Below are 25,192 nucleotides of genomic sequence, written 5' to 3'. Positions count from 1 at the left end.
TATTTATTTTTTGTACAACTGTTAGAGTAAGGGTTAGACCAGGAGTCAGAAAACTGCTGCCCGCGAGTATGCAAATTTGGTCTGTTAATTAAAACTTATAAAACTTACACTAATTATTCTAAGGTTTGATATGAAAAGCAAAAAAGGTTTTAGGTAAAATTTAAAGCTAATTCGAATCTTACACTAGATAATTGGTCTGCTGTCATGAGTAAAAACTAAACTAATACAGCAGCATGCTAATATTTTTACTTAGAATTAGTTTAATCCTTAACCACCAAATGCTGAACACACTGGTTAGACAATGTATTACGGTTAAAAAATAAATATAAAAACAATTAAGAAACTCATTTAAGCGTATCGTTAAAAAAAAAGATGTTTTCGAAGCAGTGCTACGAATTCGGTCAACACTTTGAAGTCTACCAACTTAAAAATCAACAAAAGCAGATATAAGAAACAAGGCCTATTTAATAGGTGCATAAAAATTCGTAGTACTTCATAGCTTTTTTTCTGAAAAAAAGTGTTTAATACTTAAGTCTAAATAACAAAACAAATTTATTTTAAGAACAGAATTTTTTACACATGACACTTTGGTATATGAAATTAAAAGTCAACTTGGAATTTTCATGCTTTGAAAAAAATTCCAAGTGCTAAATACCATAAGCTTGTTTTCAGGTACAAAGTTTCAAAAACTACCGGTAGTTCCATTCTTTTACTTAAGTTAGATTAAGTAGACAAACTTAACTGAAAATAATTTACAGACTTTATATTCAACTGATGATCTCGTTTGTTTATTTTAAGCGAGTGAAACATTGTTTCGTTATTAAAAGCATAAAATTCGATTTAATTATTCTTCTTATCATTAAGCCAATATTTTTTGTTATCTATAAAGTAAAAAGTACAAAACAATTTTAAGGACTAACTTGTAAGTAATACTGCTAAATTTATGATCTACAACTTAAATACTTCAAACAATTTAGAATATATTGAAAATATATGTAAAGATACTTTTTAAGTATCTCTATTGTAGCATTTTATAATTAGTTAAACTTGCTAAACTTTTAAAGCAAAATTTGAAAAAGCAACAAATTAAAGAAACTATGCAAGAATAAAGTGTTTCCACTAGAACTTAGTTTCAGTTATTTGCAAAATATAATTAGAAATTAATTTCGTCTAAACAAGTAAAATACTGAGTATCAAATTTAAAGTATCGATACATTAATTTTACACTTTAACTATTAAAACTTGTTTGTAATTTCTTATACAAAGAAAATTTCATTTCTTGATCTTAGCTGATAAGCACATTGCTGGCTTGCAGTTGGCCGTCCTCTGTTCTAATATTTTTATTTTTATAACATTTTTTGTATACTTTGCTAATGAGTTTGAGAAAATAAAGTTTACTCAATTGAATAAATTTTTAGACGCAAAACAGTTTTAATTTAACTTATTTTATTTTGGTAACTTATTGATACCACTAACAAAATAATAAAATAAATTTATAAACATAAAAGTTCTGAAAAAATTTGCCAGCATAAAGATTGAAGTTACAGTGAAAACGGCGTTACAACTATAAGCAGGTAACGTTCAAAATTCGAAATAATTTTTAATTAAGTTTCTTCGATTTCATTTTCTTTTAGACTTTTCAGCAAGCTATCAAGTTGTTGAATTGCAACCGTAAAGTTATTTTTTTCCTTCATTTTTTCATTTGCAATTTCTTGATTAATTGATGATAAATTTGATGCAAAAATTTTCAAACTTTCTGTTAGACTTTCACTTACAACACTGAAAATATTTTAAAAGTTTTATTTAAAGACATAACTTTGAAAAATACATAAAACCGAAAATTTTCAAAACATAATCAATCTGTATTATTATAGGAAGGTTTTTAAACGTATATATATACCATTTGCAACTAAGAACGTAGAAATTACTCTTTTTTTTTCAAAGTTATATTTGCAGGAGTATTAGGTTCTTGCATCGGGATTTTTACTCTTAATATTTTTTTAATTAAAACTAACTTTGTAAGCTTAAAACTTATGGAAACAATAATATGTACTTAAAACTAACATCATCCCAATTTTGTCACGAACTTCAGTTTGATAAAAAACAAAAAATGATCCAGAATTATCTCTAACATCGAAACCTATTCCATGGGATTTACACATCTAAAAGTAAAACTTTTATATTATTTGAAGATAAATTTAAACAAGTTGTAATACAAAACAGGGTTCATACGCCAAAGTTTTAGATATTTTCGGACGTATCTTGATGTGTTACTGTTTTAATAATGATGATTTCTGCTACTAGTTTAAAATTATCACTTAAAAAATAAACAAAAGCATTGTCACCATTAAAAAAGTGATTTATAAGGATGGAAGAAAATATTTCACTTTTACGTTGAATAAAGTTTCAACAACTAACCAGTAAAAAGACGTGCTGGTGTACAAGCTGAAGATTAGTATGAAATAATTTGCTACTTAGTACAGCATATCTTTGCTGTTCTTCCTGCTAAAATGACATTATTTTAAAATATTTGAAAGCAAACGAGGTTTCTGTAATAACTTTTAACTACATAAAAGTCAACAACTTCTAAAATACTATTTAAACAGTTATGGAGTTAAACAGTTCAACACATTTATTAAATTGGAAGACTGTTTTAGGGGTACATCGTTTTAGTTTTACCAGAAATTTTTTTTTTTAATATTTGTTAGAATACTGCAACAATTATTTTATAATTTTGTTAGTATTTTTCTAAACATTCATAAAAAATAAACTAATTTTCAAATGATGAAAGCAATATTTAGAAAAAAGTTTAAATTTTTACGTTGTCATCATGGACTTCTTCAAATAGCTTCGGTTCTGGTTTTGAAGCAGAAACTTGTAGAATTGCTGCTGAAGCATTAAAAGTTGCTCCACTTATAAACGTCATGCAAGCTATCAATGCCAGTTGGTCGCTATAAAAAATAAAAACGTACAAAAACCTTGCTAATGATTTTTTAAAATCAATTTTTACTTATGTTGCATGAAAAAAGAGTATTATATTAGTTTATGTCTAGATTTCTCTTGCATTAAGTTGTATAAAATATATATACTAAATTTGTTAATACTTGAAAGCTTTGATTATATAAGCATTGTAATAAAACAAAAAAAAAACTGCTTGTTACGTAATCTTTATAAGCAGTTAAGTTGCAATACCATTTATAAGTGTTTAACCATAACTTTTTTGCCTGAAGTAGACTTATAAAAAGATAGTATCAAATCTTATGAGTTTCCCAAACGTATTTACAAAAACACCCCCTTAGCACCAATTTAAAAAATAACCGCTCTCAGTTATTAGATACGGCTCCTTTACTAATTAACTACCCATTTAATTTTTCGTCGCCTTACTAATTAACCCTCACTCCTCAGATTCCAGAAATTTTCCGCAAAGGATCGATATTGCGGACTTTGGTGAACCTAGTAAAGTTTTTGAAAATATTGTATGATAGACAAATACAAACGAATAAATAAAAACAGTCCGATCGAAAATATTGCCTAGCAGTCAAAAGTGCAAGACCATTAGAAAATGTTACACTGTCAGAAGCTGATGATAGTTGTGGAACGAAGTCTTTCAATGAAGTAATGAGGGAGTCTAAGCTGAATAAATAAGTGTAAAAACTTTCAAATTACTTAGTTAGATTACGCATGTGTTCGGCTAATGTTAAAATACAGTAGAAAGATAGAAATAAGAATGGTTAGGAAAAACAAAGACTGAGAGGTTAACAGAGGAACATAGTCATTCAGAAAGTAAGAGTAAAAAACATAAATTTATAGACGTATCGGGTTTATACTTTTAACCTAACCTAAAATGAAGAAAAAAAGTTAATAATTTATTTTGCTCATACTTATACCCACATACCTGTAGTGTAAAGTAAGATCTGTTGCCCATACTTTTTGCTCCAATGTTTTTTCATCAATAAAAGTGACAAAATCTATAGAAAAGTGACCAATGACACCCCTGTCTCTGCAAGCTACTGCAATTTTGTTGCAAATTCCACTGAGTTTTTCAGGATCAACTGAAGTCTGAATAAGTTAACAACTATAGTATTTTAATTTGTTAAAAAACTGAGCTACAATAAAAAACAATTTATTATCTTAAAACATTAAGTTGCTATAATGCATTTTAGATAACAAACTTTTAAGTAAAACTAACCTGATAAAACATATTACTAATAAACAAATTTTTAAATGACTGAATTACGTTGACAAGTATTTTTCGGGCTTAAAAGGGTCGAAAAAATAAAAAAATAGCGTACAATTATTTGTGATAACCTTTTATATATTTATTAAATAAAATTGTGGCAGATGCGCTATCTAGCGAAAATTATGGCACCATAGTTCTTTATGTCCGTTTTCTGTGCAGCAATATTACTTAATCGCTAGGTGGTGTTTTCACGATTTTTTCTAATTTAGTGATTATCTGAAGTGCTTTGCTTATTTTAATATAAAAAAACATTTTTTGTAGTTACTTTTGTTCATAGTTGCTTATTAGGTTATATACCTTAACTTTTACTGTACTATTATGTATTTGATAAATAAAGTAATTTGTTTCTCGTGCATATTGCATATGGTAACAAGTAACCAGAGAATGAGGTAGTTTTGTTGGTGGAATTATTTGCTACTGCGTTGAGGTAATATAAGTAACTAAACTTAAAAACTAATAAATAGAAAATATTCAAAGTATTGTAAATTTTAACAAGGATTGTTCTACATTATCTTTTCAGTTTGTTTTGTTGTAATACTAGTTACAAAAATTAAACTTTTAACAAAGAAGTAACTGCGAGTTTAATTTAGTAATTTATTTTTTTATCATTTCAGTAAAGATTAAAATATTCAACAAATCTTGTAAAAAAATAAATGAATTGTACTTTAAACGGCTGTACTACTTTTATTTCAAATGTGTTTTAGATGAATAATTAGATAATATTTTAATTACCAATCTTATTACTTTAAATAAATGTCAAGTTAAAATATGATTACAATTACAGTGTTTTAATAGATTATACTACGATTAGATTAAAAACTATAACTACTTAGCTTTTAAAACTATGTAAACAACTCTTGATTCATAAATATATACAGTTTGAGTATTAAGTAAGAAAGAAAAAATAGTAGAGCTAGTCAACAATAATTTACATGATTGAAGCAATCAACAAAAAATGTAAGATAAAAGTTAAATAACTTGTGGTACAGTTGTTGCATAACATTTGAACGGAGACTCAGCATGAATTTGATCTCCGCAAGAATTCATTTTAACTACACCAGTAGGTTCAATCGTCATATCAACTGTGATCGCAGTTGATTCGGATGGAGGGCAAGCCTCTATTACTCCTCCCTTTATATAAGTACAAAAATTTGTAAATTTATGTTTAAGGTGGTTCAAGCAAAGTTTATAAAACTAAAAAAATAATAATTGAAGGTGATTAAGGTTAATGCAAGTTCTTAGAAATTGTTAAGCCATTTACTTGTAAATATTATTACCTTAAACAAAGAGTCCAACAAAAACCTTAACACTATGTGCACAATAAAAATTCATTCACTAAACAGCTGAAGAATGTTAACAACATAGTTACTATACATGATTCTAAAAACTAACCACGCGAAGGTACTCATCAAGGAAACACACCCAAACAGGATAAACATTTTTGTCTACAGTATCTGCATTTGTATCTAATGCCACAGGCAGTTGGTACAATATTTGACTTAAAACTTCCTCCTAATACATAATATACAATATTTAAAGTATAGTAAAAACTTTTTAACTTAATCTCAACTGTGGTGTTATCAATGGCGAAAATTAAATAAACTTTATAGAAATTACATATTGTAAAAATATACAATATGTTGTACAATAACTAAGTTCAAAAGTGATAACTATAAAGTGATCTTAATATTTAACATAAAAATAAACATGATCTTAATATAAATAATACATAAATTATATTAATTTATTTCTAAATCTAGTAACTCTATAAGAGACCAAAACATGACTAAATTTAATTAAAAACATTTGGATATGAGCTATTATTCGCCAAGAAAAAGGTAAGTTCGTATTCAAATGCATAAAAATAACTTACTTGTGTAAACCTAAGTTAGCTTAATTAAAAAGTTATAAAAAAAAACCGTTGGTATACGCAATTTTGATTCATCTTTAAAAAAAGTTTATCAAAAACCAACTTGCGCCCATTGAAACTTCCACTTATCTCCAAACTTTTTTACTTGCTTCATCATATAGCCATAACAAGGTAAGTTTCTAAATACAACCAAACAATGAATTTGTGCATAAATTATTAATTTAAAAAAGCAGATAGTATTTAAGAAAATAATAAAACAAAAGTATTTTATTTTTGGTTTTATCATATTAAAAGATTTATTTAAATCTGGATAAATTTATTCAAAACAATTTATTAGCCAAGGTTCGTGTAAGTCAAAATAACCTAACTTATTAAAATAATAAAGTTAACACGATGATTTTAGTTACACTAGTTATATAATAATTTCGATATTATAAAAGTTATTTTATACGGTATATTGAGAACTTTGTTTAACAAGTATTATAAAAGCAAAATTTTAACATACTCGAAGTTAACGCAAATTTACAACAAGCTGTACTGTAAGCTGAAAACACAAAAAGAACAAGCGACAAACTCTTTGACGTTAAACACGGCGATTCCCCTTCCATCAAAAGTGTTGTCAATTTTGAATAGCCACTTAGTGACATTCGGATATGAGCAAATGAGTTTTGCAAGACTTTCGTTGAGCTGGTGGGCAGTATATATGTCGAAGTCTCCCGGTGGCCCGGCAACATCCGCACCTTTAAATACACGTTTCGAACCTGACTTGTTGCTGTACAGTTGCGTTATCTGAAAAATTTTACACTTCAGACTAGTGGTTCTCGACTAAAAGTTTGTTTTATTTGTTTAACAATATACAAAACCTAGTACCTAGCTATGATAAAGTAACATTTGCGACCAATTTAAGATATATTCCAAACTTATCAACTTACGTCAGGTTCAGAACCAAATATTGGTATATTTAAAGAATCAGCAACTGCCAAGTCGTCATCGCTAAGAAAACCAGGCACGTAATAAGTATTTTGACCTTGTATTAGCACCTTAATACGGTTTAAAGCATTAGGACTGTAGTAGAGAACTTTTGCTAATGAAAAGTTGTATGCCTGTAAAAAAAAACTAATATAAAGTTAAATACAATTTATGTTCTTCAAGTAAACCAATAAAACATTCATGATTAACTAAAAATGATCAGCCACCTAAAACTTAATATTACATTAAAACGATAAAACATGTTATTTTGTTTAATAACAAATTTTCTATATTCCCTTACAAAAAATAAACCAAAACAAATGCACTTCAAACTGATGTAAGCTCACTTTAAATACATTAGAAAATTTGCAATTTTTTTTTTCAATACTCTGCTTTCTTTGCACACCAATCTACTCTTTCTACAAATTTAGAAGCAATAACAACAAGCCATTACAGCCAGTGTATATATCTACGGTTACAAGTGTTAAGTCGCTTGATGGAAGTAATTTTATTTCAAGAACGCTTCAATCTATCTCGATAAAATAATTTATAGTCGCGAACTTACTTTTGACTGTGAACATTTACAAACAGATATACATACGAACATTTCGAACAACATACCTCATTAACTTATAATTCATTTGAAAGCATAAAAACATACACATACATTTTTTTTGTAATTTTTGCACTACTCTTATTTTTTTAGAGCATCGTAATTATTATATATCGAAAGTGGGTAGCTGTCAAGTTTGCACGAGCGTACAAAATTGCACGAAGGGACAAAATTGCACGAGTGCACAAAATTGCACGAAGACACTCTTGCACGAGGGGATAAAATTTCAAGAGATAAAATTGCACGGAGACATTTTTGCACGGGTTAATTTTTATTTAATTTTTTTTAATTTATTATAATTTTTTTACTATCACTGTTACCCCTAACCCTTACCCTCGGTTGGTAACTTTTTTTTTAATTTCATTAAATTTTTTTCTGTATTCTATCTTTTATTTTCCTGTATTTTTTACTCACATACAAAAATGTAACTCGTGCAAACTTTGCTTCGTGCAATTTAGTCCCCTCGTGCATTTTAGTAACCTCGTACAACTTTGTCTTCGTGCAATTTAGACCCGTTTCCATCGAAAGTAATTCTATTTACAATACATACCCTAAACTTTATAGCATTTTCTGGGTATACAAATGTAACGCGATCTTGCAAGTTTTCAATAACTTCAGGTGTTCCGATTTCAACAGACGTCCTCATATTTAACATTTGTTCGTAGTAAGGTTTTAAATCGTCTTCCAAATCAATGGGTGTTACATATATGATATGCACATTTTGATCTATTATAAAAATGTTTCTTTATTAACAAAGTTCTGTTTTATCGGCGTGTAAGTAGTTTTATTTGATAATTAAATTTTAACAAAACAACTTTATAAGAAAACTTCAAAACTTAATTAGATAACACATAAACCTAAAAGATCAAATATTCGACCAATTTGATAGTTTTGAAACTGGTGAAAGTTATCTATAAACATGCGGCTCTGTTGTGAATAACTAAACGATGGTACGTGCAAAACAACACGCGGACCTGATTGTATTGATTTCCAATTGATAGCTAGACTCTGAAAATTTATGTTTTTGTTAGGCTATTAATTAGCTCATAGTTTATAATTTATCAAAAACTATTTGAAAAAAAAATAAATCAAAAATAGTAGTTTACTTTTCTTCTAATTTTGTAATTATGTAACCGCGATGTCTTTAATACTTTGACTTTATTTTGGAAATTAGCTCTTCGGCGGCTCATGATCCAGCTAACTGCAATCAATGCAGCTGCCCACCTGGAAATTTAGCGTTTTTAATAGAAAAACTTAGTATCGACACATTAAAGTTTACGAAGGAGGTTAATAAGTGAAATTACTTTTTGCTTTCAATACAATTTTATTATTGTAAAGGTTTTAGTAATAAAACATTAGGAATGGTTAGAAAAATAACCTTCTTAAAATTTAAAAACTTATAGGTTGGCAGTCAATTTTTAAGTACATTTATATTTCTTATATAAATCATCAGTGTGGTAAAATTAACAACTATATTTGATCAAATCACTTTAATCATCATAATACAATATCTAGGTAAACTGAGGCCAGGGTTTTGTTTAAATAAAACTCTTTAGTCAGTTGTAACCGAAGGAAGCTTTAGAAAAAACCATCGGAAAAAGTCTTCAAATTTTATTCTTTTTCTTTGATGTCAACAAAACAACAAAATTTGATCAGATTTTTTTAACAAGATGAAAGCTCGCAGTAGACAATTTTTCAGTTTGTCTCAAGGCACATAAAAGTCTAATAATTGGCTTTAGTGACTTTCGCCGATGTTTTCATTAACTTTAATACGTAATGTATTCTATACTAATGAAAAAAACCATTAAAACTGTTTCTTATACGCAAATACTTTATTTGACTAACAATGTTTCTATATTGATACAAAACGAACAGTTCAACAAAGTCAATAAGGATTATAAAGATAAAAATAAGTGCAGTTTGTATTTCTGTATTAAGTTTTTTAATTTATGAATATCTAATGATACTGACTTTATATACATTTTCACAATATACAACTTTTATACCTTAACATTTAAAAATAATTAACAATAATAATACATCAATAAACAATACTAACAAAATTCAGTTTATTTAAAGGTCCATTTGTAAACTTGTTCAAAAAAAAGTACCATAAATAGTTTATAACTAAGATTGTATTTAACTTCATTATAGACAGCTTATTTTATTACGTTTTTTATTTACTGCGTTATGTTTAACAAAATATTATATAACTTTTTTTAGAAAACAAGTGACGTTTATTAGTAAAATATCGTACAACTGACACTTAAAAAAGGTGTAACTTAACTATAAACTTTCTGTGCTCACATGAATAAATAAAAAGTCATGAAAACAAAATTTTAACAAGCAAGTTAGTTGAAAACGTATCAAACTACTTTAAAAGGTAAAATAAAAAATCTAAACTAGTCGACATGAACTTAGTTTTTTACCTTTGTTTTCGGTAAACCAAGTATTTCTTCCTGGCAGTAAAGCGGCGATATGTTGATTGTATAGTGGTGGCTGCAGCGTCTTTACCATCAGCTGCAAGATACCTTCTCCCGGGAGAGAGCATGAGACGAGTCACCTCATCGTGATTGTCCAAAACTGATATTAGTTCGTATTTGTTTGGGTTTTGTTCTAGTTCATACTGTGACGCAAGCTCAACCAGCCTGAATTAAAACTAATAAATGATAATGAAATACACAATACTATACAAGAGTTAGATATTTATTAAAAATAAACTATAAATTAAATAAAGGGTCTTAAACACTGAGAACTTATAATAAAAATGTATACAAACCTCTCCATGTTTACATGTGCGACTGGAATTGAAAAAATACTACACAGATTTGAAACTTGGTCCAAAACTTCTTGAATACTAACCAATTGAAAAAAATTATTTTGTTTAAAAAGGGATAATTTATTGCTTGGTTGTATTACTCCTTTTATAATTTGTAAGTTCTGATTGTTGGACAATTTTTTTGCCTCAAATGAAACAACTTCACTATTTTTGTCATCATTCTGATTTGGATTCTTAAAATTGCTAATTTTAACATGTTGCAAGATTGTTTATTTTAATTAAGATAAGTTAATTACAGTATACTTAACTAATTTACATATTAATTACATTTTGAAAAAGTTTATTAAAAGTCAGTACTAATTTATACGAGGAACTATAGTTTTAAACTAGCACATTAGTACTAAAAATAAATATTTATTTTATCTACAGTTATTCAACTATTTTCTAAACATATCTATTATGTTTCTATTCTATTTTAATCAGTTACTTTTACTAAGTATATAAGCATTAAATTTACGTCTAGAGGCAACTCGTAGAGCTTTATTGATAAGGTTTCCTTTGAAGTATAAGTATTTTCAGAAGGAAATTTCTTATTTTCGTGCTTCATGTCTGAAATTGATAGTCTTCAATTGAAACTATGTTTTAAACTTTACATAAGTAGTTTATTCAACAAAAGTAAAATTCGAATGGCTTAAAATGAAAGAGATTAAAAAGTAGAAGAACTTAAAAGCGAAAAAATTGTTTGATGTATTTTGTTTTATTAGAAAATCATTAAAAATTGAACTTAATATTTTTCTTACAATTCAGTTTAGCAAATAGAAAAGTATATTTATTATTGTTTTTATGGTATAATCTTAAAAAGTATTTAGCAGTTTTATAATTAAATAACACATTATATACAGATTTATTTAAAGTTATAAGTTTATACTTATATAAAGTCTTTTCTTTGAGTAAATCCACTCAATAAAGTTTAAAACCATAATAGGAACTTACAGGAACTAAAACTAAGTGTTTGTATATCCAGATCATTTTTTGCAGATTTCATAAAACGATGATCTCCTGTTTTTATAAAATGGTTAATTTGATAGTATACTTAGTGCAAAAATACTGCAGATTTTAAGAAAAAAAAATTTTTTGAAGTATAATACTATTAAATTTATAAGACATGATTAAGTAAAATTTTTAAATATTTATATACAACCTTTGCAACTATCATTATGGTATGTACGTTGCTTATTTGAGTCGTGGTGATCATGTAAAACTAGTCTTTTTAAGTTAACAGGGGCAGGATCTAATGTAATTTCAGCTGTATGTGGAATTAGCCCTCGTTGTATCAAACTCAGAATTCCCTTTTTAGCATCCTGTTTGAAAAAATTGACATATATTTAAGTGTTTCATATGATATACATGTTTAATCGATTTTGAAAATATATGCTTTAATGCTTTAAAATCACAAGTACAATATAAGTCTTTGATTAAATAATTAAACAAACTTTCTATCAAAAATACCTTTGAATATCACTATAAAGTCTGTTTTTATATAAGAAATTGGCAAACAGCATATTTTTATTCGAAAAATAGTTTAAACAAAATTCATAAAGTACTTATCAACAACTAAGTAAAAATAGTTAAAAAATTTTTTTTATGTAAATTTAACAAAATCTTTTAGAAACTCAAGTAAAACACAGTAAAAAGGTGTGTAAAAAACAAGTATAAACAATGTGTTTTCGTTAGTATGTTGCAATAGTTTTTGCTAACAAAAAAAAAAATTTGAGTTATTTGTGTAAAAATAGATACTTTAATGATAATCATAAGGGGTCCAAGACTTGTTATTTTAACTTAACAATCGATCCTTATTTTGCAGTTTTAAATATAAATAAGAAGATTATTTACTTAAAAATTTAATTTCAATAACTTTGGGATGTAGTCATTTATAGCTTCAAAAACAGAAATAGTAATATGATAACCATATCATATTTTGTTTATCATTTACAGAAAATAGACAGAAAGTTAAAAAAACAATTGTTTAAAAACTGAAGAAGGTATAGAGTTTAATAATGTGTTTTTATGCTGTTTAAACTCCTTAAATAATGAACCTTTTGAACTCTTTTACTATGATCCGTTATATCTTAAAAGTCACCAATAAAATAATAGTAATATTTTAGTTATACAATTAATAAAAAGCTCCATACAAGAACTGATGGCCACCTTTTCAAGCTTGATCATCTGAGCCAATCAAAATCTAAAAGTTTCACACTACATGATCTTCTTTTTACTGATAACTCAATACTAGTTGCTCATTTTGCCCAATACATGCAGACACTACTGAGTCAGCTTTCATTGGCATCCTTAGATTCTGGCCTTACTATTAGTCTTAAAAACTTAAGTCCTGAGCTAAAGAACAGATAATCTACAATTAGTCAAAATCAATAGCAATGATATTCAAAATTTAAAAAATAACGTTAAGTACCTTGGCTCAAGTTTTGCGTCAAATAAATCATTTAACACAGAAATCAATAGTCATATTTGTAGCGTTCAGGAGATAAAAATCAACACCTTCCACCTACAATGGCTCGGTCGCATTCTTATAACTGCATGGCAACAAAAGATCACAAACAAGGAAGTGTTGATAAGTACTAATATTACCTCGGTACAGTACTAATATTAATAACTGATGATTTGCTGGCTTGGTCATGTTCTAAAGATGGGTGAAGAGCAAATCCAAAAGTGTGTTGTTTAGCAAGTTGGTCGATAGCAAAAATGTTGAATATAAGAACTGATGAGTGGAAGTTGCTTGCAAATGACCGCATCAAACGACAATCTACTATACACAAAAGGACTAAAAGAAAAGAAAAAAACAATACTTTGAGAAACTGAAGCAGACAAAGAAATGAGGATCAAAATGAATTTTATTTGAAACTTGCTTATTTTGTTTATTATTTATTGCATCACTGTGTTTATAATTGGTTTTACTGCAGTGTAATCTGTACATGACATTCTCTTATGTGCACAGTACACATAGCTGACTTTATATGATTAAATTAATAAACTATTATTATTGTTAAAATTATTATTTCTCATACTACGCAAAGATGCCCCACACGCAGGATGCTCAGGCTAGTTTAAATCTTTTTTTTTTACTCAAGATAATTTTAAATTTTTTGAAAATTTCAGGCCAGTTTTTTCTAGATATTGAATGATACTTAGTTGATCCAACTTTTTCTATTATCAATTTTGTTTAAAAACTTAAATTTTATTGTTTTTTAAAAATTTATAGAAAAGTTTTTTTAGCCTTGCTGCCAGCTCTTCACTACTTAAAAATTACATTATAGTTTTTGAAATGTGGAGTTAATATTTACCATGAATTGAATCTATGTTGATAAGAAACCTTAAATGATTTAAACTTAGTTGATTTAATTTTTGAAAACAATTGTTCTCATTTGTTTAATAAACATCAAATGTGGAAGCATAAATAAATAAATATATATATATATATATATAGAATTAAGTTATTTAACTTGATAAATTAAATCTTTCACACTGAGCCCACCTTAAGGGCTTTATTAATAAAAAAGTTTATTTTAAGATGTAAAGCTCAAAGGACTCGAGTTTCGTGCCTATGCACTCATCAGCTTCAAAACAAGTTTAAAATAAAGCACAAAACAAAAACACACAAACGAAAGTTAAAAAAATTAGCATAAGAAGATTATGACGTAACTTTTAAATTATCAAAAATCATGCAAAACGACTTGTGCAAAAATTAATTTACCAATCGACAATAAACTGGCAAAAATTCATAAAACTTCAGTGAGTAAATATATATTACGACAGATAATTGAAAGAGATAAAGATAAAATTAAGGTACAAACTAAAATTTAGATTATTTTAAGATGAAATTAAAACTTGTTAAACTTTAAAAGCGTTTTTTTTTATATGTCTACAAGACGATACAAACTCGCGTCTTTCAGTGCATATACAACGGATGTTGCTTCTTTGACACACAGCCTACATATTGGGTTATTGCCCTCAGCTATAGGCTGTGCTCTTTTTATAACTTCCCAGGATATTTCAAAGTCAATGCCGCTACGCTTTAAGCCACAAACATACTTCGAAAGCTCAGTGTTATTTTCATATTTACTTATAATTAAATATAATATTATATCACTATTATATAATATTATATTTATATTACTTATAATTATATAAATTACTTTATAAATACAAATTATAAATAAAAATACCTTTTCTTCAATGGGTGGTATTGCCAAACTTGGATCTTTTCTATTAGCAGGTGGTAAAACAGTTAATGGCCCAGTAGTTGTTCCAAGCAACTTTTGACCTTTTAACTACACAAAATTTTAGCTTAAGTTTTAGATAGTTAATAAAATATTCTGTAACAACTTAAATGTATTTGTAAAAAGCTTCACTTAACTCAAACTAGAATAAAAGTTATAAAATAAGGTTCAAATTTGAAATATGTAATCTAAAACAAAAAAATCTACTATTATTACACAACTGATTTTACTACAACAACTCAAAAACATACAATAGATTTTATTAACCTGGCTAGTTTTAGATTTAATTTTTGGCAAAACATTAAGTGCATAACTTTTGTTCAGAACAGTAGAATTGTTAAGATTCTCAGTGTCAATCAAAGCTTTGAAAGTTAAGTCATGTTGAAACTGTCATGGGTTTTTAAAAACAATAAACAATATTTTATTCAAAAACAAAACATATTTAAATATATTTTAGTTGGCTTAGAACCTTTTTCGATAAAACTTAATTTTTATACACTGTTGTTAAGGAAATAATTGTCACTTTTTTTTGTAAAACAAATTTTTATTAAACAGTCTGTTTTAAACAGACCCAGGCTTTTACGTCTCTTGCTATAATTTTTTAATTATAAAAGCTAGTAAAGTATATAGATAGCTAATAAAGTATGTAATTATAGTATGACAAAAATAACCATTACTTAATTCTACGTCTACAAATAACATAATCTTTTAAATAATTATAATATTAACTAATCTAATTTTATTGAGAAATGTTAAAAATGATTACTTGATTTACTATTCTTCATTTTAATGGAACACAATATTCTAAAAACTATTAACTTGAAAACTACTTTTTAAAGATACTGCTAGTTTTACCTAAAAACATACAAAACACTATTTTAAAACTGATTATAATAATTTAAACTAACTTTATTTTCTGGTAAGTAAGTATTGGAATCAATAAAACTTTCCTGGTTATCATTGAAAGAACTGCTTGAAGCAAAAGATGTCGAGTTAGCTACATATGTTATGGCTGGTAAAGTTTGAACTGTGTTATTCAGTAAGTTGAAAACAAAGTCGGAATTTTTCTGTAAAGTTTATCCTTTTTGTTATAAACTTGAGTTATTAAATGGTTTAACTATTTTTTTACTCATTAATACTTTGTATTAATAAACTATACAGTGTAAAAAATAATTCAATATAAAGTTTACTCTGGTAATTCTTTACATAATAATAGTACAATATTATCTAAAGCAGGGTTTCCCAAATTTGGCCTCATGGCCCCCCTTTTACAGCTTGTGGCCCCCTACATTTTCTAAAAAATTTCTTTAAAATCTAAAATAAGTTCTACCATTAAAAAATCTAAGACCTTTTTTTTTTGATCTCATCATCAATCCAGAATATCTAGTGTAAGTTTTAATTTATGACCTCATGGGACCCCTGTGGCCCCTTTGCTGCTCATTGCCCCCTAAATTCGTTTAAAGTCGAAATTAAACATTAAACAAGTAAATCATAAAATTACTGATATTTGTAGAACTATCTATTATGTAGCTCAATATAGTGTATTTTTATTTATATTCGTTATTTTAGATTATCAATTGTAAATGACTAATAAAATAAATAACAAGAAATCATTCTTAATTTTGAGCGCAACTATAATGCTTGATAATCTAAAAGTACCAATTTATCAAAATATTAAATTAGCCTTAGTACAATATTTAAACAAAAAAAGCTTTGTCACCAAAGGTTGGTTAAAGCGTTAATATTAAACAATATAGTATATTTTAGTATAAAAACTTGTCAAATTAGTATTGCCAATGTGGCTTCTAAAAATGTCAGTCTATACTGAACATAAAGAGTTAACAAAAAACAATCAATTTAACTTTTAAGAAGGTATTAAACAAAATAAAAAACTTTCTTTAAAACTTTAAAAACTATTTTAGATTAGTGTTCAAGTATACTAGTATTAGTTTATTTTATTTTATTTTGGTTAAAGTAGAACTTATTTAAACATGTTTAAATCTAGTAAAGTAAATGTTAATAACTTGAATTCCAGTTTTTGTTCGTTTTAAAGCATCATCAATTGGTTTAAAATTTACAGAACTATTTCCAGATAACTTTAATAAATCAATTTCATCTTTGAGTTGCTGTAAGTCTTCTTGGACCTTGTAAAACAAATTTAAAATATTATATTTTTCCTTAATGCTGAAGTGTTCATTAGAAAAATTATAAAAAACTTAAGTTAATATATAAGAACAGTATAGCTTCTAAGTCTATAAAACACTAGCAGGAATAATAAAAAACCTTGACTAGAATTTGTCCTACTTCATCAACTTGGTTGTGACTCGATTTGTTTTGAACTTGAGCCATTTAAAATAATTTGTTGAAGAGTTTACATTTTTCAAACACCTTTACTTTGAATCAGTAATGAAGTATTATGCATTAAGTTTTATCTTTTTTAAACAAACAGGTATCTAAACAAAAGAATACAAAAATGTTATCTTATATTTTAAAAATAATTAAACAGGTAAAGGCTTAAGAAATAAACAGCTTTGTTTTAAAAATATTTCAATCTTCTAAACATAAACAAGGTAAATATTAGAATTTAAAAAAGGACTTTAAAACATAATGAATTTGTTTAACTGTGGTCCCATAAAAAGGTAAATATTTTAAGTTATAAAAAAGTAAATGACGTAAGCTAAGAAAAGTTCTTATCTTCTAAAAGTATTGAAATTATTTCATAAATATTACTTTTTTATTATTACTTTCTTAATGTATAATTCATATTATAACAATAAAGATGCTATAACAAATCAGGCTGTCAAGGACATGACATTAAACTATTCTTGTGTACGACTCAATAACCAAAAGGTTTTTTTGTACACCAGGTCCTTGGACCAAACTTTTTGAGTGCTTTTTTTTGTTAATTAAACAATACTACATAAAAAAAAGATAACAATAAATCAAAAGTTTATTTATCTAAGCTTCTGCAGAAGAGAAACTTTTTAGAACAAAAGATTTATTTTAGTAACAAAATTAAAACTTGGTTTAAGTAGTAGTTACTTTTTTTCAATAAAATTAAGTTATAAACTTGGAATCAAAAATATCATAATAGTATAAAAATGATATAATATCTAGGAAAATCGAAGTTTTAAAGATTTTACAGTCAAAAAAATGAGCATGAGATATACAAAAATTAGCCTTCTAGCCTAAGATTTGAAAAAAAGTTCAAACAACCATGAGTCAGCCTAACTAGCTCAAGTTATTTGGAGTTTTTTGCAACCATGTATCTTAAGCTAAGGTAGTAATTGTCTTTTTCATTTTTATTAATTTAAATGTAATATGTAATAACTTATTCATATGAAAACTTTAAGACTTATTTACTTTTTTTGTTTAGCATTTATAACATATATAAAAAAAACAATAATGATCCCAAGACTGAACTCATACTTTTAAAATTCTACTAAATGATAAATACTCTCCAAAATTAACAAACTGTTTTCTTTCAGTTAAGTATGAATTTAATAATTAAGCTTTTTTTTTATAACAATCTAGCAGTCTAAAAATATTATTTTATCTTATAGCATAAAACCTAACTCAGAAATACCTCAAACTATTTTAACCTTATCAAAGGTGGTATGTAAATGGTGTGTAACTTGATAACCAAAATATAATTTTTCATACTAGGTACATTTACTATGTGTGTGAAAGTAGTTTTTTTTTTTTCGTTAAGATTTATTGCTATTTTAATACTTAGTTACATTTATGAAAATTTTTCTTGTAAAAAAAGAATAAATAAATCTATTATAGGAAGGTTTTTAAACGTATTTATATACCATTTGCAACTTATTATTAACAGATTACTCATTTTGTTTTATACAGTAGACTACTGCTTAAGTACGTAAATTGAACCCAACCAAAAAGTGCTTAGCACGGGTAGTGCGTACTTTTTAACGACATAGTATAATATGAAATTTACCTGTTTGTTTTCTTTCTTACAACTAGCTACCAAATAATTAAGCCGAATAAACAAGTCTTTTTATTTTAAATAACATTTAATACATAATTCTAATCTGCAAAATTTTTTAAATAATTTTAAAATATTTTTTTTTCTATAAAAGGTTTCTACATAATTAATACATACATTTAATATAGAAAGTCAATGTCAGTCAATGATATAAAAAAGAATATTAAGTCATATTTTCAATATTTTGTTTTGTAAGAAGGAAAGTACCAAACTACATTGTGTTTACCAAACATTTAAAAAAATTAATGTGTGTACATTTAAATAAAATTATGACTTAACTATGTTGTATTTGTAGGTTTTTTTTTAACTTTGTCATCTAGATTTAATTATTTTATAGCATTACAGCTCAAATATTATTATTCTTTTCACTTTTCTGCAACCACTACATAATTATTTAGTTTACGAACGTTTAATAACAGGACTGTCACAATCTCAGGCCACTTAGACTACTTAGAATTACTCACCCTAGGTTATTTGCTTATTTAAATTTGATATAGATATATAAAAAATTTATAAAAAGTATATAAAAATTTTAGATTTTTTTTGTCTTTCTGGATAAGTGCCTACTTAGGCGGGGTGCGTACCAAAAAAAGTGCATACTTAAGCGGTAGTATACTGTATTTTATTTCACAAAGCTTTTCAAAACTATACTAGTTCCGTTTTCAAGTGATAAATGTTTAATGAATTAAAAAAAAAATTGGTAAGAAACAGTTTAATAAATAACTTTAAATTATGACGCATGAATAAATACAATCTTTAGAACTAAAGTAAAGATATGTTTATTAAGGGCATAGAGGGGGGGAGTGGGGGGGTGAACATTTTTTTTTTGAAATTTGATCTTATTTTATATAGTTTTTACTAAACTACAAGATGAATTTTACAGATTTTAGAAATTCAAAATATTTTTTGAGATATAGCTGGTCAAAGTTGGAGGCAACAATAGATTCCTTATGGGAAGCGCAAACTAAAACAGCAAAAATAGACTGTTTCACTAAAAATGTATCTTCTCCTACGTTCTTTGAGACAACTAACTCAAACTTTCAGGAAATGTTCCATATAATATTTAGAAAATTCTATTGGAACAAAATTCAGGGTTGCCACTCTTTGGGTCAAAAAATCTTACCTGAGTGACTAAAAACTTCCCCAAGTAACCTTAAACTTCCCTGAGTTTCCCTAGTTTTTTTCAACTCCTCAATTTTTAATAATTATTAAAAAATTACAAAGTAAATTCTAAGAATATTGAAGAACTAGCCACAGGGCTTAAAAATTTTCTAAATAAGCACTTAAAAATAAATAAAATTACCTGTTTTGAACAAAATTTTGAAACTGGATTAACTAAATCTCATTGTAGATCTAGAAAAAAAAATTTGAGATTTTTTAATAAATTTTAAAATTCCCCTAAAATTTTTAGAAAAAATCAAAACTGCTCTGAGTTTCCCTGAGTTTAAAAAAAGAATCAAAATTCCCTGAGTTTCCCTGAGATTTTCTATAACTTGAAAATTCCCTTAGTTTCCCTGAGTTCCCTGAGTGTGTGGCAACCCTGCAAACTTTAAAAAAAAAAAATTATAAAAAATAAACAAAAAAACTTTTTTTTTTGTTTTTTTATTATAATTTTTATTAATTTTTTAAATTTTGTTCTGAAAGAGTTTTCTAAATATTGCAAGGAAAATTTTCTAAAAATTTGAGATAGTAATCTCTAAAAACCTAGGAGGAGTTAGATTTTTAGTGATTTCTAGTTATTTGCCGTTTTAGTTTGTTTCTTTTTCTTGTTGCCCTCTCTACAAGAGCAACCCTGGAAAATGCAATAAAAAGGTCAATGATAAAACAAAAAGGGAGAAGTGGTGAAATTGCTATAATTAACATATTTTCCTTTTTCATATGTAAAAACAAACATGAGTTGACTTAATGTTTTAATATGGTTAGACTAATTAAGATTACTGTCAAAAAGCTTATCAATAAACCTTAACTTTTTATTAAACAACAAGTCAAGTATCAATATTGTCAATTAATCAGATGAAAAAATTAAAACAAAAATTTAAAAAAAAAATGAAGTTTTGTTAATTATAAAGAGATTAATATGTTGACAGAAGAAAGCTTTCTTTGTAAAAAAAACGATAACTTTACAAATTTAGAATTTTTGCACCAGACCATATTGCTGCAAAATTTAGGTTCTAAAATTTTTCTTCCACCTCCAAAAATAAAGAAGGTTGAAGAAATTTATTAACGAGCATAAAGTTATTTTTATAGGCAAATTTATTAATTTTTCAATAAACATAAAACTTTAATGTCAATTATTTTCCATATCTTAAAAGCAATCTAAAAAAAAAACAAAAAAAAAAAAAAATATTTATTTTTGGTTCTAAGGCCAAAATAATGAAAAAAAAACATTTATTTTTGGAGGGACCCATTAAATAATTCAAACCCCAAACCAATTTTTTCTTAATTAAAGACAAAGGTGTGTTCTCTAAAATAAAATAAAAAATTTAAGATAGCTTTTAAGATAAGGAAAATAATTGACATTAAAGTTTTATGTTTTTTAAAAAATTAATAAATTTGCCTATAAAAATAACTTTATGCTCGTAATTTATTAATGTCAAGTAGTCCAGGAGTTGTGAAGAACTTTGGAGTATGGCTTCTTAATGACTCCAAATTAGAAAATGTACAGGAACACTAAAGAAGCCTATGCGGTAATCCCATGCTACCATTGTATAGCTGCTAGACATCATGTCAGAACTGGAAACAATAAAAGTAGAAGAAGATTCTGCCAAAGGCTCAAGAGGAAGTAAATACAACAATTGCATGACTCTAGCATCAAACTCCCTCTTCCCACATAAATATGAGCAAATCTTGCTAAAACTTTCACAAATTCACAACTTTAAAAAAATGATTTTTTTATTGTATTAAATTAAAACAATTAGTGATAAAAACTTTGTGTATTTGGTTTTTAAAGTTTCATGTTAAATTAACTAATTTTTATAAATTTAGCTTGTTTTAGCATCTATGTTGGTATGGAAAGAAGAGTGCCGAAATAAGACTTTTATGGTAGATTATTTTTATTCTTTTTTAGCTTATGAAAGCTTATTACAAAACAGTTTTAACAAATTAAGTGAAATACAACAAAACAAACAGTTTAAATACAATATAAAACTGTTTTTGTATTTTTTTAAAATATATTTATGTCTACAATACATACTGTAATAATTTTTTTGTACTGTAAAAAGTTAACCATAAAAGTTATTCTTATAAAATATAATTGTTAAAATTTTAATTTAGTCAATAAATAAATTTCTATTTTTGTTAAGGTTAATCATTTAGTAAATTTTTCCTAATTACAAAAAGCGTACACTTTTTTTCAATGTTGTAAATGAAAAAAAAAAACATTTAACTTTCTAATGTCATTAACTTTCCTAAAGAACAAATATCTCTTTGTTATGAGCTTAAAAAACTTAAAACAATTAGACCAAAAATTATCTAGCTAGACTACAAAATACATGCAAAAAAAATGTGAAAATATGCCTATCAAAATTAAATGCTTTTTATTTGTAGTATTAATCATAAAAAAGTTGCAAACATAAACATTTTTACAAAGCTTACTTACTTTCTTGTTATAAATTAAATCACTTTTAAAATAAAAGTAATATTTATTTTTTTTATTAATTTAAAGCTACATCTGAAAACCAAACTAAAACCAAAAAAACAATTTATATTTTTGTGAAAGCTAATTGATTAAAATTTCTATTTAATTTTTATGCTAGAGATAATTTAAATTTCATATGTGGACGGTCAAAAAAATAAGTTTTAAACTTTTTAAAGCTTAGATTTTTTAATAAAATATATTAGTATTTTAAATAATTGTCTCTAAGACTCTGACCACTAGCAGTACATAACATAAAAAATGTAAGTGCAATTTACAGTAAGTTAGTAAACAATAAAAAAAATTAAATAACATTATAATAATTAATCTTGATTTTTTAAGTTCTTTTACTAAAAAAAAATTGGTGAAGTTCAATTAAAAGTTTTAAAAATCTTTGATTTATTATTTTAAATAAAATGTTAGTAAATTTACTTAATTATTTAAATTAAACTTTCTATAGTTTTTATGTAAAACAAAAAAGGTTTTATACAATTATTTTTTCATTAGATTTCTTATCTTATGACAAACAAATAGACTATGTTATTGATGTTAAGTATGTTATTGTATATATTGTTTATTGAACGACAAAAATAAAATCGCTAAGAATATTTGGTCCTAGTGCACGAAAAAGCCTATCAGTTTTCGAGTTGAACACCACATGGATACCTTTTAATGTTTTGTCCTGGACATATAATATTTAAAATTTCGGTAAGTTAATGTTGTTAAATCAAAAACAATACATGGATCATTTTTTATAATAAAAGACTAATTAAGAGTGTTGTTACGTATTACAACTCAACAAAAAATGGGTAGGTGTCAAAACAGCACAGTATCACTTTAGCAATGGTGTTCACTTTAAAACGGAGTGACACTTTAGCACTTAATGACTTTTTTTTGCACGGCGTCACATTAGCACAGAGTGACATTTTTGCATGGTACAATTTTAAATATTTCAAAGTTTTCATTTAAATAATGATTAAATGTTATATAATTTTTAAGTTAACAAACAAATAAGTGTGAAAATTAGTTTTAACACTTTTGAAAGTTTGGTCTTAAAAAACTATAAACAAAGTTTTAACTTAAGCACTTTAAATTAAGCTATTTTTTAAAGTTTAAAAAAAAAGTAATAAAAAAGCTAAATTGGTGGAAAATTTCATGAATTAAGTTTATTTACCCTTGTAGTAGTATATATATACTTATTATATAACATATATAACCATAAAAAAGTTGCAAGGTTCGTGCGTGTAGAAATAAGAGGAACTTAAACTCTTTATCTATTATGATGGTCAAAGCTATATGTATTTTTTAAATTATATAAGTAAGTTTATATATCTTACAGTTTATTTAAAACTAACGCTTAAAGTTTAACCTTATCAAAGTTTAACTTTAGCCTTTTAAAAAAGTTTTAAGAATTCTAGAGCTTGTATACATTGCTAACTTTATAAAATATTATTATGTTGAAAACTCTAAAGTAAAAGTATATAAATATTTTTTTTTTAAATTATTTAGTAAAATAAGTTTATGAAGTTTGTAAATTTACTTTTGTTTTAGGTTTAATTAAAGCTTTCATTTTAGTTTTGAATAAATAACTAATTTTAAGCTTACATGTTTAATAGATCGTTTTTAGATTTTTAAACATAATAGTATAATTGTTATTTTAGCATAGGAAAAAAGTTGCAAAATAAATTCTATGCTAATATGGCACTTCGTGCTAAAGTCACACACCGTGCTAAATTGTCAATCCGTGCTAAAGTGTCACTCTGTGCTAAAGTAACACCGTGTTTTACTGACTCGTTCCCATAAAAAACATAGTTGCTAAATATGTATATTTTTTAATATAGCTTAAAAATTTTGAAAACATTTTTTGTAGTCTGCAATTTAAAATCTTTTTAATGTTTTTTGATAATTACTGAGGTATACATTGTTAACTTTTTTGTAAAAAAAAACTTCTAATATTAGCAAAAAATACTTTGTTTCTAGATAAGTCAATTCACAGACATTAGTAATAAAAACTTATAACAAATCTAAAAAAGTATGAATTTGAGTTAAGACTTTTATTAATGATTTTGTGAATACAAAATCTTTTGTTAATTAATTGTTCGACTAATTATTTAAAATTTTGAAATGGATTAATTGTACTCTAAGCTAAACCATGAAGCACAGCATGGATACAATATGTGTTATTACCTATACTTCTACTTTAAAAACCTCGTTATAAGAGTTTAACTGTTGTAAAGAAACTGTGTAAAACAATTATGTTATAGAAATAATTTAAATAGTTATTATCTAAAATTACTTCAACAACTAAGTATAGAAATTATTTTAACTTCTTAATGATTAATAAAATAAAAGACTGATTGTAATTTACAGCAGATACCTACCTGTTGTAAATAAATGTTTATGATCTTATGAATGGTTATCTAAATATTAGCTTTTAACGCTAAACATGTTCATAAATTCAAGTTCCTAAATCAAAAAATGATAACTACCGTTTTTATCTACTACAAAATATGCTTAACTTAACAACTAAAGATTAGAAAAAATGTTTAATTAAACTTAACTTACTGACCTTAACATCATTAGTTGATAGTTTATGAGAATTAAAAAAACTAGACCGTGTTCTTTTAATAAAAATGCGTTACGTACTAAACTTACAGTTTTTCAAACTCTAACCTAACCAATTAAAAAGTTCAAAAGTTAGACTTATAATTTTTTCATTTATCATTATATTGTTTATTGTGCAGTGTTAGACTCAGGCAACAAAACCTGAGCCACTTAAACAGGAC

The 25,192-nt window shown here is 25.9% G+C and overlaps 1 protein-coding gene across 1 annotated transcript; it reads right to left on the bottom strand.

Moving 5' to 3' along the window:
* Nucleotides 1-1,235: 1,235 nt before the first annotated feature.
* Nucleotides 1,236-17,207, bottom strand: LOC145849123 (IQ domain-containing protein H-like). The gene is made up of 23 exons (XM_082954218.1): nt 17,050-17,207; nt 16,791-16,910; nt 15,675-15,833; nt 15,034-15,153; nt 14,713-14,817; nt 11,673-11,832; nt 11,465-11,530; nt 10,989-11,080; nt 10,472-10,704; nt 10,122-10,340; nt 8,799-8,916; nt 8,550-8,700; nt 8,243-8,418; nt 7,043-7,213; nt 6,685-6,899; nt 6,214-6,289; nt 5,633-5,752; nt 5,219-5,371; nt 3,896-4,059; nt 2,822-2,951; nt 2,419-2,505; nt 2,065-2,162; nt 1,236-1,779 (listed from the first exon to the last, which is right to left on the bottom strand). The coding sequence occupies exons 1-23, from the start codon at nt 17,113-17,115 to the stop codon at nt 1,605-1,607; spliced, it is 3,174 nt and encodes a 1,057-aa protein (XP_082810344.1). The 5' UTR covers nt 17,116-17,207; the 3' UTR covers nt 1,236-1,604.
* Nucleotides 17,208-25,192: the final 7,985 nt, after the last annotated feature.

Source organism: Thalia democratica, chromosome 1 (assembly GCF_965202585.1).
Source record: "Thalia democratica chromosome 1, ktThaDemo2.hap1.1, whole genome shotgun sequence".
Lineage (NCBI taxonomy): Eukaryota > Metazoa > Chordata > Thaliacea > Salpida > Salpidae > Thalia > Thalia democratica.
This window is presented reverse-complemented; position numbering and strand designations above follow the sequence as displayed.